We start from the raw sequence: 15,898 nt of genomic DNA, 5'->3' as shown, positions 1-15,898 counted from the left end.
CTGTTACCAACAATCACAGGAACCATTTAAGGCCACAGTTTCCTGCTAACCATTTGGCTTCAATGTGAGATCAAAAGCTGCCATTAGAAGCTGATCATCACCAGCTCTGAGACAGCAGTCAACCCTCACCTGATGAAGACAGTGGCAGCTCAGCAATAACAGTCTTCAGTCCCATGCTGGAAATGTCTCTCAGCTGCTCCTTGTCCGACGTCATGTTTGAACACAGCAAGTCCACCATCGTCTCCACCTGAGGCTCCTTCACTTTACTCACCAGAGGGGCCAGACTGAAAATCAAACCCACCTATGTCATACTTCAGCCTATACATGTAACTATTTGTCATTTTCTTATTATTCAACATGGTTTACAAAGCTCAAAGTGACAGCTTTAATCTGCTGGTTTGACCAACCACCAGTCCACAACCCAAGGCTATTTCATTTACTCTAATGTAAGGTGGAAGAGCTGACCTTTATTCTGTAGTTGTTGCTGTATTGTGTTTTTGTCTGAAAGTTTTTTTTCCTGATGAAGCTCTGAGAACTGACACGTCACATCAATACATACGGTTCAATTAATGACTGTGCAGGCTTTAATAACACTCTTATGTTGTGAGTCTTTCATGATCTTTTGGCAAATTAAGTAAGTCATATTTTGTCATCAAGCAATCAAGTGATTTATTTTTCAGGACTACTTAGGGTAATTAAATACGTGCTCTGCTGTGCTGCCAAGAATTGGAACTGAATTTGAACTGATCACATTCAAACCGTTAAAAAAAGCTGTGTAGATGTCTTTGAATTCTTCAAACTTTCAAGACCGAGGCCTCAAGAAAAGTCAGTTCAGTGATCGTGCAGTTGTTCATAACTGGAGAAAACCCCCAGATGATTCATTCTTTATCAGAACAGTAATTAATCCATTGATTCATCTTTGCAGCACTACTTCAGTCATTTTATTTTCAGTGTTCACACAAAGTAACTGAAGCCCATTTATTGTGCAATTTAAATTTTCCTCTTCAAAAGCCGGTTTTATAGAGAAAGAATTTTTAAAAATACCTGTTTAAGAACAGACAAAGGGACCAGAATAATTGTAGATGTTAAAATATCATTAGACTTAACATCAGTTTCCTGTGCAGCTCCAGACTACAGCGCCACCTTGAAGACAGCGAAGCTGAGAAATGTGCAGAAGTAAGTGATTTCCCTGGTGATTCACAGAATTTGTGTTTTAAAAAAAGGGAACGAAGCACAGCAGAATAGTTTGAATGCATAGTAAGTTTTACCATTTCACAGCCAGGTTTTGCACCTCTCCGTTCTTGTCCTCCAGCAGTTTGAGCAACATGGTCACCACTTTCCTCTCACTGTCCTCGTCCAGTTTAATGCTGTCCTTCTGCAGCTCCAGCATCAGGTCATTGGTGGCCATGAACCTGCACATGCAACATGAAGAAAATAGCACACCTTTAGCTACAGATACCTTCCAGTGTCACTCCTTCATTCCATTTCCCATGGTTATCCACACTTCTTTCATGTTTTATTTGTTACTGTCAGACCTCCTCTTACCTTTTGTTGTCGTACCTTTGCTATTTGCACCTGATTCAACCACATTTTGTTCTTTGTTGTCTTACCCTCTGTTACTGATTAGCAACCAAATTAATCACTATTCACTGTTGTATTTACATAGGGCCCCCTCCCTACTCTCTAACCATCCCTATAAAATGTATAGAAATGTCCTGTGTGGGCTCAGACTCATGCTCTGTGTTGGTCAGTCCACCGTATGCGGGCGTACCAGTAAACACCCCACTACAGCAAACCTCCAAGGACTAAGAATGAAATGTCTTCAACAAACATGAAGTTGGAGATTATTTGTAGAGAAAAGCTCCTGTCGCCTCCAATGTGTCCAAAACCGGCTTCAACTGACCACCTCACATCACACCTATCCTGGCTTTCTTCCACCAGCTCCCTGTTCGTTTCAGAATTGATTTTAAGATTTTACTGATCACTTTTAAAGCTTGCCAGGTTCTTGCCCCAAGCTACATTTGTGATCTGTTGACCCCGTATGATCCTGCTCACAACCTCAGGTGGATCTATTCTGGTCATTCCAAAGTCGAGGCTTAAATCTAAAGGAGACCAAGCGTTCTCCATCAGGACCTCCACTTTGGAACAACCTGCCTGAGGAGATAAAGCCTGCAGAGTCAATGAGTTCTTTTAAATCTCTTCTTAAAATCCACTTTTACAGACTTCCTTTCATGTGAGGTTTGCTTTAAGCTTCATGTAGTTTTAGTGTTTTGTTCTGTCCTGTTTATTTTAGATGTTCTCTGGTTTTATTTGATGTTCAGCTACCTGGTTGTTTGGTGTGATGTCATCTCTCTCTTTTTTAAAAAAATTCTCGACTTTTTTTACTTTTAATTTTAGCGCTTTATCTTGTTCTTTAATTTTCAAACTTCCTAGTTCCTTGGTTTGAGTTGTGTGCTAATCTAGCAAATTATTCATTTAATTTATTGTCATTTTCACTATTTATTTGTAAGTGATTGCTCTGATTTGTCTCCTATAGCTTGTTTGATTGTGTTGCATGTTTTAACTCTCAAAGCACTTTGTGAACACTGTTCTTAAGGCTGCTATATAAATAAAGTTATTATTATTACTTGCATTAGTCCTTTTAAAGTGAATAAAAAAGGGTCAGATTCGCTGCTTCCTGCTTCTCAAAATGGAGGATCTGATGTTTGTTTTTATTAGCTAAACAGTAAACCAAATATATTTGTGTTTTATACTGTTTTCTGAAAGTCTGTTAATAAAACATTAAAATTCTAAATTCAGTTGGTTAAAAGCAGACCTCCAGTGGGTTTATAAATCAAATAAAGTTTATAAAGAAGACAGAAAAGCCTCCCTGGGTAGTAAAATGTCACACATGACATGAGTCAGGACTCAAAAGTGTCATCTCACTGTCAGAGCTGCTGCTTACCTGAAGTCTTTGTCAGTAGATGTCATTTTCTCCAGCAGGTTGGAGATGTGGTAGGACACACTCGACATGTCGCTGCTTTGACAGGTGTCACCGGCGACAGCAAACTTATTGTTCGATAAAGTCAGGAAACTTTGACAGCAGGTTTAAGCCGACAACATGGCGAGGCTGCCGGGGCAGAGAGGAGGGCCAGAGCCGCCGGTGGAACCCGACACCCGGTGGGTTCCGATAAAAATAGACGTGGAGAGGAAAGAGTTCCAGGTTTATGGCGCCGCTGTGTGGACAGTTTCACAATAACAGCTGAAATCTGTAATGAAGCATTTAAGTAGTTAATTAGCATAAAATGTCGGCTCAAAAAAATAAATATTAACATTGGTTTGTGAATTATAAAATTTACATTAGAATTACATTAGAATCAAATCATTTAAAAGACACTGAATAATTAAAAAAAATTAAAATAAAATATTTAAATGCGAAACAGTCTTAAAATAAATTATTGTGATTCATGCTTTTGCGTTGATTAAACCTTTTAAATCTTTTTTTGTTTAAAATAAAAGTCAATGTTGTGGCTTTAGATTCAAAACTTAAATCTAAATTATGTTTATTAAGTTGGGAATGGCATCTAAAATAATCCAGAATCTAAAATAACCCAGAATCTGCCAAGGAATATACTTTTTTTTTTCATTGGCCTTCGGGAAAGGCGGAACCGTTTCTGCGCTTGTGCCGTTTCCGCCGGTTGCAAGTTTGGTGGGACTCAGTGGGAAGCTGTTGCCACGTCGGAGTAGTTTGCGGGGTACCGGATTAATTCAATTTAAGAAAGCATAAGTAACACATTTCTGGAGTGTTCCCCTTTATCTGCAGTCATGGTGAGTCTGTTAACTGTTAATTTACTCTGTGAGTGAAGTTGCTAACTGTTATTTGCGGTTTTTAATGTTTAGCTGCTGACGTGAACAAGCTGCTAGCTTGTTAGCACAGCAGCTAACAGCAGGAGGCTAATCTACAGCTCACCTTTATTTATTTAAGCGTCATTTTTATGCTGATTCGTTTCTTTGTGAATTTCAGGTTTCCGTTATTAACACGGTGGACACCTCCCACGAGGACATGATCGTAAGTGTCGTCTTTTCATTCAACCCGAACTGGTAGATTTTCGAAGCTAATGTTAGCATTCAGTTTAAATGAGTGTAGTTTTTGTTCCTAATCAGCACAAACTCATATGTCAGCACAATGTGGCATTAATGTAGGTTCCACTGGCATGTTTGTAGCGTCATGTTTCATGTCTGTGTGTTAAAATTACTTTCGCTGACGGTTGACACCGTGGCAGCTCAATAACATCATGTCAGAGTGGATTAACAGAAAATAAACTCCAGTTAATTTATAATCAGTCGTGTAGTATTCTGTGGTCCTTGGTCTCTTCAGTTAGAGGGTTTGCTACCGTCACTGTTTTCTGTAATTGTAAACCAGTCAGTTCAAACGGGGTATTTTTACTTGGAACTTGTGATACACATATAGTCCTCTATGGCAAAATACACAACCAGAATAACAGATACTTTTTTTCAAAATCTGCATTATAATAACATATTTTGTGTTGTCACTCCTGTTTGTGGTAAAAGTCGTCACAAACATTTCTGCTGTGACATCTGATTCTTCCTGTAAAACTGAGTGCAATAGTTTGTGCAAACTTCTGCAGTTGGTTTATTTTAAAGTGAAAATAGATAAATACGCTAAGATGAACCTAACCAAACCTTAACAAATGTTAAAAATGTTTAAAATTAAACATAGATGTGACAGGTGCATAGTCTGGTGCAGTCTTCTCCCTATAAGATCTTATTAAATTGTTAGACATTAATTACCCATTAGGACGTGTAATTCAGGTGAAGAGTCGTCAGTTCATGAACTGATGCAGTCAGGTCCATGAGAATTGCTGCCAGTGACACAATTTCTTCATTCTACCTCCATAATCAAGCACAGTAGATTTTTTAAAATTTTATTTAACCTTTATTTAACCAGGAGAGACCAGCTGAGATTAAGAACCTCGTTTTCAACGGAGTCCAGGCCAAGATAGGCAATAGCAACTACAAAGTACAGTTATAAAACTGCACAGTTAAAACATAATTAAAATATGAACAAAAAAACCCAAACAAAATACATTTCCAAGGAAGTTCTAAAATACAAGTGCATGTTGTGGAAAGGGCCTCAAGATCTCTCAGTTTTGATTTAAAGGCACTCAATGAGATTAACTCTGTTAAAGGTTTGAAATGAAGCAAGCGAGAAGCGACTGGAGTGCAGATGTTCAGCGTTGTTACATGATGGTCAAAGATTTAAGACTCACACATCTGCATTTCAACACAACACATCAGAGAACCATTTGATTTGGAGTGTAATTGTACCTAAAATCATTAATCTGCAGCTCAGTGATCAGCAACAGAGAAGACTATCAGCTGAACTTCTTCATGTGTTGTGATTTGTTTAACCAACAATCCAAAACTTTCAAATAGTCGTTTTTAATGTTATGTAAGACCAACAATTAACAGTTAATACATTCTTGAAATGATTGATAACTGCTTTTCTTTGAGTTGAACGATTGTTCTAGCGGTAATAGGACCTATTCAACAGCTGATTGTGTTTTTTGTAGGCTGGTGTTTCTACTTTGACAATGCCACCAGCTCTCCTCACTGTGTTCCAGCATTAAATGTGTCTGTTAATGTTACTTTTGTTTGGTGTTTTTTTTAGCTGAAATAAGAAAATGTACGTAGAAAGACGGTAGGAGAGATCATCCTCATACTGTGGGTCTTGATGTTTTCTTGTTCTGTTTCAGCACGATGCCCAGATGGACTACTACGGCACTCGTCTGGCCACCTGTTCCTCCGACCGAACTGTCAAGATCTTTGATGTTCGGAATGGAGGACAGATCCTGGTCGCAGACCTTAGAGGGTAAGAAACCAAACCAGCAGGCTAAAGCTAATAAGGGCCCCGATCCCACTGAAAATGAGTGAAAATGCATTAAATAACATTTTACAACAGACTTTTCCTCTCCTTTCTGGTTTGTGTTGGGACAGTGGTGGTTTAGGTTTATAAATGACATCAGACACATGAGACAACACAACTGTAACCATTAGTGGTGGTTGGTTAGGATTCGAGGGTGAAAGTCTGTCTCCTGTAACTACTGTTTTTAGTTTTGGTAAAAATATTGAATCATACTTTGGTCCTGTTTTTTGTGCCGGTGTTGTGCAGCCATGAGGGCCCCGTGTGGCAGGTCGCCTGGGCTCACCCAATGTTCGGCAACATCTTGGCTTCTTGCTCCTACGATCGCAAAGTCATCATCTGGAAGGAGGAGAACGGAGCCTGGGACAAGATGTACGAGTACACCGGACACGAGTCTTCAGGTCGGTAGCTCAGCTTTATCAGTGTGAGGTTCAGAATCCTGTTTGTCCTGCCTGACGGTGTGGAGGAAACGTCTGGGTGCTGGGACGTACTCCGTTTATGTTGATCTGTGTTGGTCATTTGCATAGCATACATTTTAGAGATTTGATGCTCGATCATTTTATTTTTAGACAACCTGTTAGAAATGTCAGCATCAGAGCTCCTTTAGGTTTGTGAAAGCATCCATAAAATCAGAACTTTTATGTTTATCTCATCGTGTCCTTTGTGGTAACGGTTAAAAAGGTAAACATGATCAGCTGTGACTAACTGAAAACAAGAGGCTTGTTTGTGAGCTCAGGTTCTTTGTAGTAGCGGTCTGAGGAACCGCAGACGTCCTTAGCGTCTCAGTCACCTACAGGATTTGTTTCTCCGCTGGTTATCCAGCTTTAGAAGTCCAGACCGTTTCCAAATCAGACATTTAGTCACACCATTATTTCCTTGTTTTGAGGTGTTTGACTCCTCATTGTTGTTCACTTTCATGCCACCAGTGTTTTTCTTTCCCCTTGGTTGGGCCCTGGAGGTGTCGGCTACGTAGCCCTGCTGCTACAGCAGCTCTCTCTGTTGTAAATCACTCCCCAGATTATCACTGCTGTGGGAATTTTTTCACAATAAAGCGTTGTTAAATCACTTGGCCTTAGGTTCTGGATTCTCCTTGGTTTCCGTTCAGTTCTATTGGTTTCTTTCTTGTTGTTTTTTCCTTTTCATTGCTTACAAGTGGTCTACTGGAGATTTGATGTAACCTTGTGGTTTTCTGATGGTTTTAATTTCGTCAAAACAAACTTCCTTTTCTTTGTGTGGTCTATGCCTCTGGGATAGCCTATCTGAAGACCTGAAGGCAGCAGAGACCCCCACCTTTTTAGTCTGTTTATCACATGATTATTATTTATTTAATTAGCCTGTTTCTACATTTCTTTCTTTGAACACTTCACTGTTTTATTGTTGTCTTATTTTGCAATTCTAAATATTTGATTTATCCAACCTCTGATGTTTTCTCATTGCATTTGTTTGTGGTGGCATTTCATGAAGTCCTTCATTAGGACTTCTTGTCTTTTGGGAATTTAAATTTAGGGTTGAGGGGTGTCATTTGCATTCTTTGTTTTTATTGTGTAAAGCACTTTGTGTTATATTTGAATAAAATGTGCTCTACACTTGTTTCAACCCATTTCTTTGACTGTCTCTGGAGAAGTCGGTCTTGTTTTAATTGTTTCTGTGTCTACAGTGAACTCGGTCTGCTGGGGTCCCTATGACTTTGGTCTGATCTTGGCCTGTGGCAGCTCAGATGGAGCGATTTCCCTCCTCACCTTCACTGGAGACCAGCAGTGGGACATCAAGAAGATCAGTAACGCGCACACTGTGAGTCTGATGCAGTGCTCAGCGACACACAGATCAAATACCGCGCTGGATGTTGAGAATGTCTGCTTCACTCAGTCGTGTGTTTGCTGTGATGTTGCTGCAGATTGGCTGTAACGCAGTGAGTTGGGCTCCTGCTGTAGTTCCAGGCAGTCTGATCGATCAGCCGTCAGGACAGAAACCAAACTACGTCAAACGCTTCGTGTCCGGAGGCTGCGACAACCTGGTCAAACTGTGGAAGTGAGTTAACAGGGAGAGACTTTCTGCTGCACTGGGTGTCTCTTCTAAGTAAAGTCAATATTAACCTTAATGCATTTATGTGCATCTTCTCAGAGAGGAGGACGGTCAGTGGAAGGAGGATCAGAAGCTCGAGGCTCACAGTGATTGGGTGAGAGACGTCGGTTGGGCTCCTTCTATTGGTCTTCCCACCAGCACCATTGCCAGCTGCTCTCAGGTGAGATTTCATGGACTTAGAGGAATCATATGTTTGGTTTTACTCTAAGATTTGATCTGTCTGCCCCTCAGCAGCATCCAGAATGTGTTGACTCATTTCTTCTCCTTATTAACAAAAAAAAAATCAACCTGGATCAGAAGTTTTTTTTACTCGGTGTGAAATTACTCGCATGTACCACTGGGTGGAGCCAAAGAAAACCTCTACTTCATTTCTTGAAATTGCTTTAAAAAGTCTAATTTACAAACCTAATGATGTGTGTTGTCCTATCCAGGCTGCATTTGAATTCTTAAAGACTCAGAGGCTTTGTGTGCAGCTTCCTGAAAACTCATCAACAGAGTACAGTGAGAAGCATTTTTTTCACCTTCTTCTTCCAGGACGGTCGTGTTTTTATCTGGACCTGTGATGACCCTGCAGGCAACACCTGGACGGCTAAACTCCTCCACAAGTTCAACGATGTGGTGTGGCATGTCAGCTGGTCCATCACTGGGAATATCCTGGCTGTTTCTGGAGGAGACAACAAGGTACCATGTGCAGATTTACACACGGTTATGTCATGATTATTATTTTGTAATAATAACAGAAAATAATCATTTTGTTAAAAGGTATTTTGCCAAAGAATTATCAGTGAATTCAGAAGCTTTATTTGTGTTGTTTTGGTCTCTGTGTAGTCTTCTAAGTCTGACATGCTGTAGTTTTCATGAATTATTGGACTGATATGAATGAAGGTTTAACTGTAGAAATGTAACTGGTGACCTTGATGTGAGGCGACGATACAGAGAAGATGTTTCACCTACTTTGTTTTCTGTATGTGCAACTTGTTTCTGTGTTTTGTTCTAATCTAGTCTCTCAAAAGGATAAATGTTTTTGTTTGTTTTATTTTTCATTTGTATTCAGTTTTGTGGTTCAGGTGAGAATCAGATGTAGGTCAGGTTTTGGTAAACTCTAATATGTCATCATTTTAAAACACACGACTTACTTTTAACTAGTCATCTGTTAACTGATGTTAGAAATGTTCTACCATCTCTCCATCCTGATCTGACTGCAGCAGCTGTGATCTGTTTTAGCTGTGATGCTTTTAAACCTCCATGCTGGTTTGGGGTTCTAGTTTGTGAGAATCTGCAGCTCTAGACCTGTCCATGTTGTTCTCTGGTCTTCTGAGGAGCATTTACCCTCCTGATGACCAGCTTCATGGTGCTGACTGGTTGTTGAAGCTGTGGTCGAGGAGAAGCCGGATCATGAAAAGGTCCTCTGGTTGTGTTGAGCTGTCGTCGTCATGCCGGCCTCTGATGTCTGACTGCTGTTTTCTGGACCGTCTGTAGGTGACGCTGTGGAAGGAGTCGATGGACGGTCAGTGGGCGTGCATCAGTGATGTCAGCAAAGGCCAGGGCGCCGTGTCCACCATCACAGACACACAGCAGAACGAGCAGTGACACACACATGAACACACATTACAGCGACCCCTGACCCCGAGACGTCGACCCCCGGTGTTGAGATGAATTCATCAACATGCTGGACGTCTGGACTGACAAGACGTCCACAGTGACTGAGCTCAGTCTGTCTGTCTTAAAATGTACCAGAATAAATCTTTCTAAATGTCCTCCTTGGCTGTTCAACGATGGAGTCTCTACTTTGTTCTGATGATGTTTAGAAATACTTTTTAATCCGACACACTCCACTGTTTCTGTTCAAGATTCTTCAGGTCATAGTTTCCACATGTTCATGAACGCTGGTAAGCATAAAATGTAAAACAAGACATCTCTCTGTATGCCCATCCTCCGCTCCCATGATGCTTTGCTCCTGATACATTCCACCTCCACCAGCGGAGAAACCAAGCATCTCCCGGATCATCCAGCATCCTCAGTCTGTCTCGTTAACTCTTTATTTACAGAAGCAGCTTCACGTTTCAGGATGTCAACATAAAGAGAGTGGCTTAATGGTTTCAGATTAATAAGACAATGACTGACTTATTTAGTGAACTAAATTCAGAACCTGCCTTAACTAATTATCTGCCGTTGCTATGGCAACCAGAAGTGACTGCTTGTTGACTCACGTGAATGGAGCAAGGCAGTTTGGGATTTTTTCTGTTCAGGTTGTGACATCAGACACGTGGATGTGTTTTTCATATGTGATGTAATTAAATAATTGTTAATGTTAAAACGTTGTCTGAGTCTTATTTGCTTCTACAGTCATTACGTTGTGGAACATGTGGATAAAGAATAAATGCATGATTTAGATTTTTTCTTTTTACTTCACAGCTCTGCCTGGTTAACTCAGCTTACACTTTTTCTCTCATCGCTTCTCGTTTATAATTAGTCAAAATGTTGACTTTTATTTTACATAACTTTGTGCCATTTAGATTTTTTCGTTTTGTTTCCCTGTTATTTTTTTTGCTCCTATTCTTTTACATTTTGTAGCTCTGAGCCAAGAAGTCATGTTGACTTTTTAAATGTTAGTTAGATTTTCTTCTACACCATTTTGATTATCTTCACATAGTTTTGACTTTTTATATCATTTTTAACATTTTGTGTCTGATTTTTTGCATTTTAATATTTTGCTTTTAATTACACACATTTTTAAATTCGTAATTTAGTTTTTTTTCTCTGATAATGTTGATCCATTAATTGAAAAGGACAACTTTTTTTTTTCCAGAATTTTGACTTTTCCGTGTTATTGTTTGGATTTTATTTATCACACTATTTTGTAATTGTGCCTTTTTGACATGATTGGGACTTTTAATCTTGCAAATTTTCTAAAATTTTATCTGTGTGACTTTGGATAAATTAGTTTTGTTTTTTAAATCAGGACCAAACTTTCTCCTCTACCTTCTCTGTTACTGGCAGAAATGAGCTTCCATCGCTCACCTTTTGTTCATAGATCTGTCTCATACAGTAGTAGCATTTTGTTTTGGTAAATTTCATCGTTTAGACAGAAAACAGTTTCAAACCAAAACAGCAGTCCTGGTGGTGTTTGGCTGATGAAGAGGTGAGGAAAGAATGAATCAGACGCTTTCTGTCTGAATACGCTTTCATCACTCCAGTAATCAGTAAGTTCAAACTGGGAGTCACATTACCCAGCAGTCATCTGTCTGTGGTCTCGTGTTTTCAGTCAATGGCAGGTAAAGACATGAACACTGGGCTTCTATTGGACAGCTCATCCAACTTTTTTGGCAGCATGTGTAATAAAACTGAGTTTTTTTTAAACAAAGAATTGAAGATATCAAAAAACATGTACCATAATAGAATTAACTGGTAACTTCTCCTGAGTCTTATTTTTGGCTAAACAACCTGCATGTACGTTAAAAGTGCATCATTTTTGATAGTATGGAATAAGATTACTGTCAAAAGTATTCATCCACGATTCTAACCATTCGTATTCGTAATGTTAAACATTTGTATGTTAATAAAAAATGTGTACACAAAATTCTGCTCTCATATGCATGAGTTTGATAAATTAAGGGTTAGGATTGTTTTTACGAGTATGAACCTAAAAGTTGTGAGTGCAACTCTAATTTCTACGACTACGAAGTCTTCCCTGTGAGGACGAATTCAAGTTTATGGGTACGAGTAGAAAAATACTGGAATGACGTCACATAGGTCACAGGGGAAGGTAATCGAACACAGACTGCTCCAAACGCGCATGCGCCATTTATAAAGAGTAGACGCCGGGTGGACCCGGTGGACCTACCGGGGCAGGTGACGCCTCACAGGTCAAGTACATAACACATCCAACTTCTTGTAATTTATTTATTTCATGAAACTGTACTGTTTTAATTGATATACAGTTTATGGACGAAAGACGGTACTGCTTAGCTTGCACGCTAACGAGCCGGGCCGGTGACACATTAGCCTTCTAATGCAAGGAGGCTAATGAGGAGGCTAAGGAGGCTTAATAACAAAACAAACATAATTTGAGATTATGAATCGTGGCAATTGGCGTATGAATCAGCCCATTGTACAGCATAAATTGCTGTAAATTAAGTCCAGTTTTAGTTCTTTGCAAACTCAGACACGTGCATTAGTTTAGTTTACAATGAATCTGGCGGAGTTCGGTAAAGTTGGAAAGATATTCACAGATTCGGACTTCCGGCATCAATAACTCATGAGATATATGTTGTCAAAACATGAACGATGCCTCTTTCAAATCGTTGTAAGGTAGACAATGTGCTACAAGGCCAATTTTATCAAAAGTCGCTGTCTTTCAAGCTACAGAAATAACATTGGCGTCTATGAGCAGCCAGCGGTGCAACGAGTGAACAGGGACCGTCTGCAAATAGCAAAACCGCTGCAACAGCGAAAAGAGACATTGCACATTTATTCAATAACTTTACTCTTGTACCCTGTAGAGCCACTAAAATCACTGGAGCCATGAATCGGCTGCGGCTGGTCATACTACAACTCTTTGTTTGGTGCTAAATGAAAAATTGAATTTTAAGGATTTTTTATGATTATTTTATGAGTATTAAAATTCAGTAACTTCACTTATACACTGTACAGTCACCAAAATCACTGGAGCCATCAATTGTCTCCTGCTGGTCATACTACAATTCTTGCTTTGGCGCTAAATGAAAAATCTGAATTTTAAGGAATTTGTATTTTTATAATTATCATTTTATGAGTATTAAAATTCAATAACTTTACTCTTACACACTGTACAATCACCAAAATCACTGGAGCCATCAATTGTCTCCTGCTGGTCATACTACAACTCTTTGTTTGGTGCTAAATTAAAAATCTGAATTTTAAGGAATTTTTATGTTTTGTATGATTATTTTATGAGTATTAAAATGGCACTTTTCTTCATGTATGTGGTATATTTTATATAACACACTGGAAAAATGGCATAAGGGCATAATGTACTTGTTTGTCCAAACACATAATTCTGTATAGTAATGGAATTTACAATCCTTACCAAAGAGAGTATCAGATAACACCAATATACCAAACAAACTGTTTAGACTGTCACCTCAAGTACTGATGATTGAGAAGAAAGACGATAAGACACTTTATTGCAAAGTTTCAGTGTCAATTGATTCATTTATACCATAATGTTAAATTGAGAGTAATATTTTTCTAGTTAAGGACTGTACAGACAATACTTGGAGGTAATAAACCTGACGGTCTGACCAGCACAGGTCACAACAAGTACACTATGCCCTTATGCCATTTTTCCTGTGTGTTATATAAAATATATCACATACATGAAGAAAAGTGCCATTTTAATACTCATAAAATAATCATACAAAACATAAAAATTCCTTAAAATTCAGATTTTTAATTTAGCGCCAAAGCAAGAGTTGTAGTTTGACCAGCAAGAGCCCATTCATGGCTCCAGTGATTTTGGTGGCTCTACAGTGAAGTTATTGAATATATGTGTAGTGTCTCTTTTCGCTGTTGCAGCGGTTTTGCTATTTGCAGACGGTCCCTGTTCACTCGTTGCACCGCCGGCTGCTCATAGACGCCAATGTTATTTCTGTAGCTTGAAATACAGCGACTTTTGATAAAATTGGCCTTGTAGCACATTGTCTACCTTACAACGATTTGAAAGAGGCATCGTTCATGTTTTGACAACATATATCTCATGAGTTATTGATGCCGGAAGTCCGAATCTGTGAATATCTTTCCAACTTTACCGAACTCCGCCAGATTCATTGTAAACTAAACTAATGCACGTGTCTGAGTTTGCAAAGAACTAAAACTGGACTTAATTTACAGCAATTTATGCTGTGCAATGGGCTGATTCATACGCCAATTGCCACGATTCATAATCTCAAATTATGTTTGTTTTGTTATTAAGCCTCCTTAGCCTCCTCATTAGCCTCCTTGCATTAGAAGGCTAATGTGTCACCGGCCCGGCTCGTTAGCGTGCAAGCTAAGCAGTACCGTCTTTCGTCCATAAACTGTATATCAATTAAAACAGTACAGTTTCATGAAATAAATAAATTACAAGAAGTTGGATGTGTTATGTACTTGACCTGTGAGGCGTCACCTGCCCCGGTAGGTCCACCGGGTCCACCCGGCGTCTACTCTTTATAAATGGCGCATGCGCGTTTGGAGCAGTCTGTGTTCGATTACCTTCCCCTGTGACCTATGTGACGTCATTCCAGTATTTTTCTACTCGTACCCATAAACTTGAATTCGTCCTCACAGGGAAGACTTCGTAGTCGTAGAAATTAGAGTTGCACTCACAACTTTTAGGTTCATACTCGTAAAAACAATCCTAACCCTTAATTTATCAAACTCATGCATATGAGAGCAGAATTTTATGTACAAGTTTTTATTAACATACAAATGTTTAACATTACGAATACGAATGGTTAGAATTGTGGATGAATACTTTTGACAGTAATCTTACTCCATATGAAAGTATGTTTCACTCCCGTCCACAGGTTTGGGTCCGTGGAGTCTGTCCTTCTCTGTGAAGTATGAAGCCGTGGTTTGAATAAAACGAATGCATTTCCTCCAGACTTTCCACCTGTTACTAAACCATATGAAACTAATTCCAGTAATAGAAAGAGTCATTTCACCCTGTTAAGTATTTTACAGTGTCTCCTGTCTCAGCAATAGAGAGCTCAGGCCAGCATTGCTGTCAAGCCAAAATCACATGTACATTTATACTATCATTCATAGGTTGGAGTCACTCAGAAATGTCCTCATTATTGAAAGAAAAACTATTTTTTTCAATGAAGATAACATTAAATAAATGATAAATCCAGTGTAGACATTGTTAATGTGGTAAATGACTATTGTAGCTGTAAACAGCTGATTTTTAATGGAATATCTCCATAGGGGTACAGAGGAACATTTCCAGCAACCATCACTCCTGTGTTCTAATGCTACATTGTGTTAGCTAATGCTGTTGAAAGGCTCATTGATGGTTAGAAAACCCTTGTGCAGTTATGTTAGCACATGGATAAAAGTGATAAGTTCTTGACTGAAATCTGACGTTGTGGAACCAGGTATTAAAATGAACAAGAAATTGAAGAAAACAAAGGTGGTCTAATCATTTTCTCTATGACTATATATTCAAAGTTTACCATAAAATAGTGAAAATAACTTAAGAACAGTTTCAAGACAACCAATGGTGTAGCTATTAAAAGTCAGGATTTATTGTGGGTTGTGGATGGAGGAGCTGTAAAGCGCCGGGACGAGGCTCCTGAGTGTGAGAAACTCTGAATGAATCTGTCAACATAAGTTTCACAGAAGTCTGCAGAATAACAGACAATTTACAGAAAATAAAACACAAAATACGAAATGTGTAGTTATAGATGATTTTAAAATTATTCTAACAGTTTTTAAATGTATTAATGGTCTTGGGCCTTCATACTTGTCTGATCTTCTTTTACCTTATGAACCCTCACGGACCCTCAGGTCCTCTGGCTCTGGCCTTTTAACAGTTCCCAAGGTGAATACAGTGACACATGGCGAGGCAGCTTTTCAACATTACGGCCCTCGCCTGTGGAACAGCCTGCCAGAGGACCTGAGGGCTGTAGAGAACGTAGAGACTTTTAAACGCAGGCTCAAGACTCACCTTTTTAAACTGGCTTTTACATAATGCTTTTATTTTATCTTAATGCCTTGATTTATACTGTTTATTCCCTGGTTTTGCTTTTATTTATACATTTATTTTATTATTTTGTATACTATATTATTATTTCACTATTTTAGTATTTACTTTACTATCTATTTTACCATTTATTTTACTATTTATTTACTATTTTACTATTCTTTATCTTT

At 38.8% G+C, this 15,898-nt stretch overlaps 2 protein-coding genes across 2 annotated transcripts in view; one reads left to right on the top strand and one right to left on the bottom strand.

The window, feature by feature from the left end:
• Positions 1 to 3,116, bottom strand: part of cand2 (cullin-associated and neddylation-dissociated 2 (putative)) — a 29,618-nt gene extending 26,502 nt beyond the window's left edge. The window contains exons 1-3 of the mRNA XM_051948108.1: positions 2,945 to 3,116; positions 1,269 to 1,412; positions 130 to 284 (exon numbers count right to left, since the gene is read on the bottom strand). Coding sequence (XP_051804068.1) covers positions 130 to 284; positions 1,269 to 1,412; positions 2,945 to 3,012 — 367 coding nt within the window. The 5' untranslated portion in view covers positions 3,013 to 3,116. The remainder of the gene's footprint in view (positions 1 to 129; positions 285 to 1,268; positions 1,413 to 2,944) is intronic.
• Positions 3,117 to 3,671: 555 nt separating this feature from the next.
• sec13 (SEC13 homolog, nuclear pore and COPII coat complex component) lies at positions 3,672 to 10,322 on the top strand. The gene is made up of 9 exons (XM_022213867.2): positions 3,672 to 3,807; positions 4,004 to 4,048; positions 5,757 to 5,872; positions 6,173 to 6,324; positions 7,581 to 7,714; positions 7,818 to 7,951; positions 8,045 to 8,165; positions 8,540 to 8,686; positions 9,485 to 10,322. Exons 1-9 carry the CDS (start codon positions 3,805 to 3,807, stop codon positions 9,593 to 9,595), a joined length of 963 nt encoding a protein of 320 aa, XP_022069559.1. The 5' UTR covers positions 3,672 to 3,804; the 3' UTR covers positions 9,596 to 10,322.
• The last annotated feature ends 5,576 nt before the right edge of the window (positions 10,323 to 15,898 follow it).

The sequence above is a fragment of the Acanthochromis polyacanthus genome, chromosome 5, assembly GCF_021347895.1.
Source record: "Acanthochromis polyacanthus isolate Apoly-LR-REF ecotype Palm Island chromosome 5, KAUST_Apoly_ChrSc, whole genome shotgun sequence".
NCBI lineage: Eukaryota > Metazoa > Chordata > Actinopteri > Pomacentridae > Acanthochromis > Acanthochromis polyacanthus.
This window is presented reverse-complemented; position numbering and strand designations above follow the sequence as displayed.

What these genes read in the sequence shown, in the direction of transcription:
- sec13 (XM_022213867.2), top strand. An exon ending in CCTCCCACGAGGACATGATC is followed by an intron (nt 4,049 to 5,756) that starts GTAAGTGTCGTC and finishes GTTCTGTTTCAG; the next exon opens with CACGATGCCCAGATGGACTA. An exon ending in TTTCTGGAGGAGACAACAAG is followed by an intron (nt 8,687 to 9,484) that starts GTACCATGTGCA and finishes GACCGTCTGTAG; the next exon opens with GTGACGCTGTGGAAGGAGTC.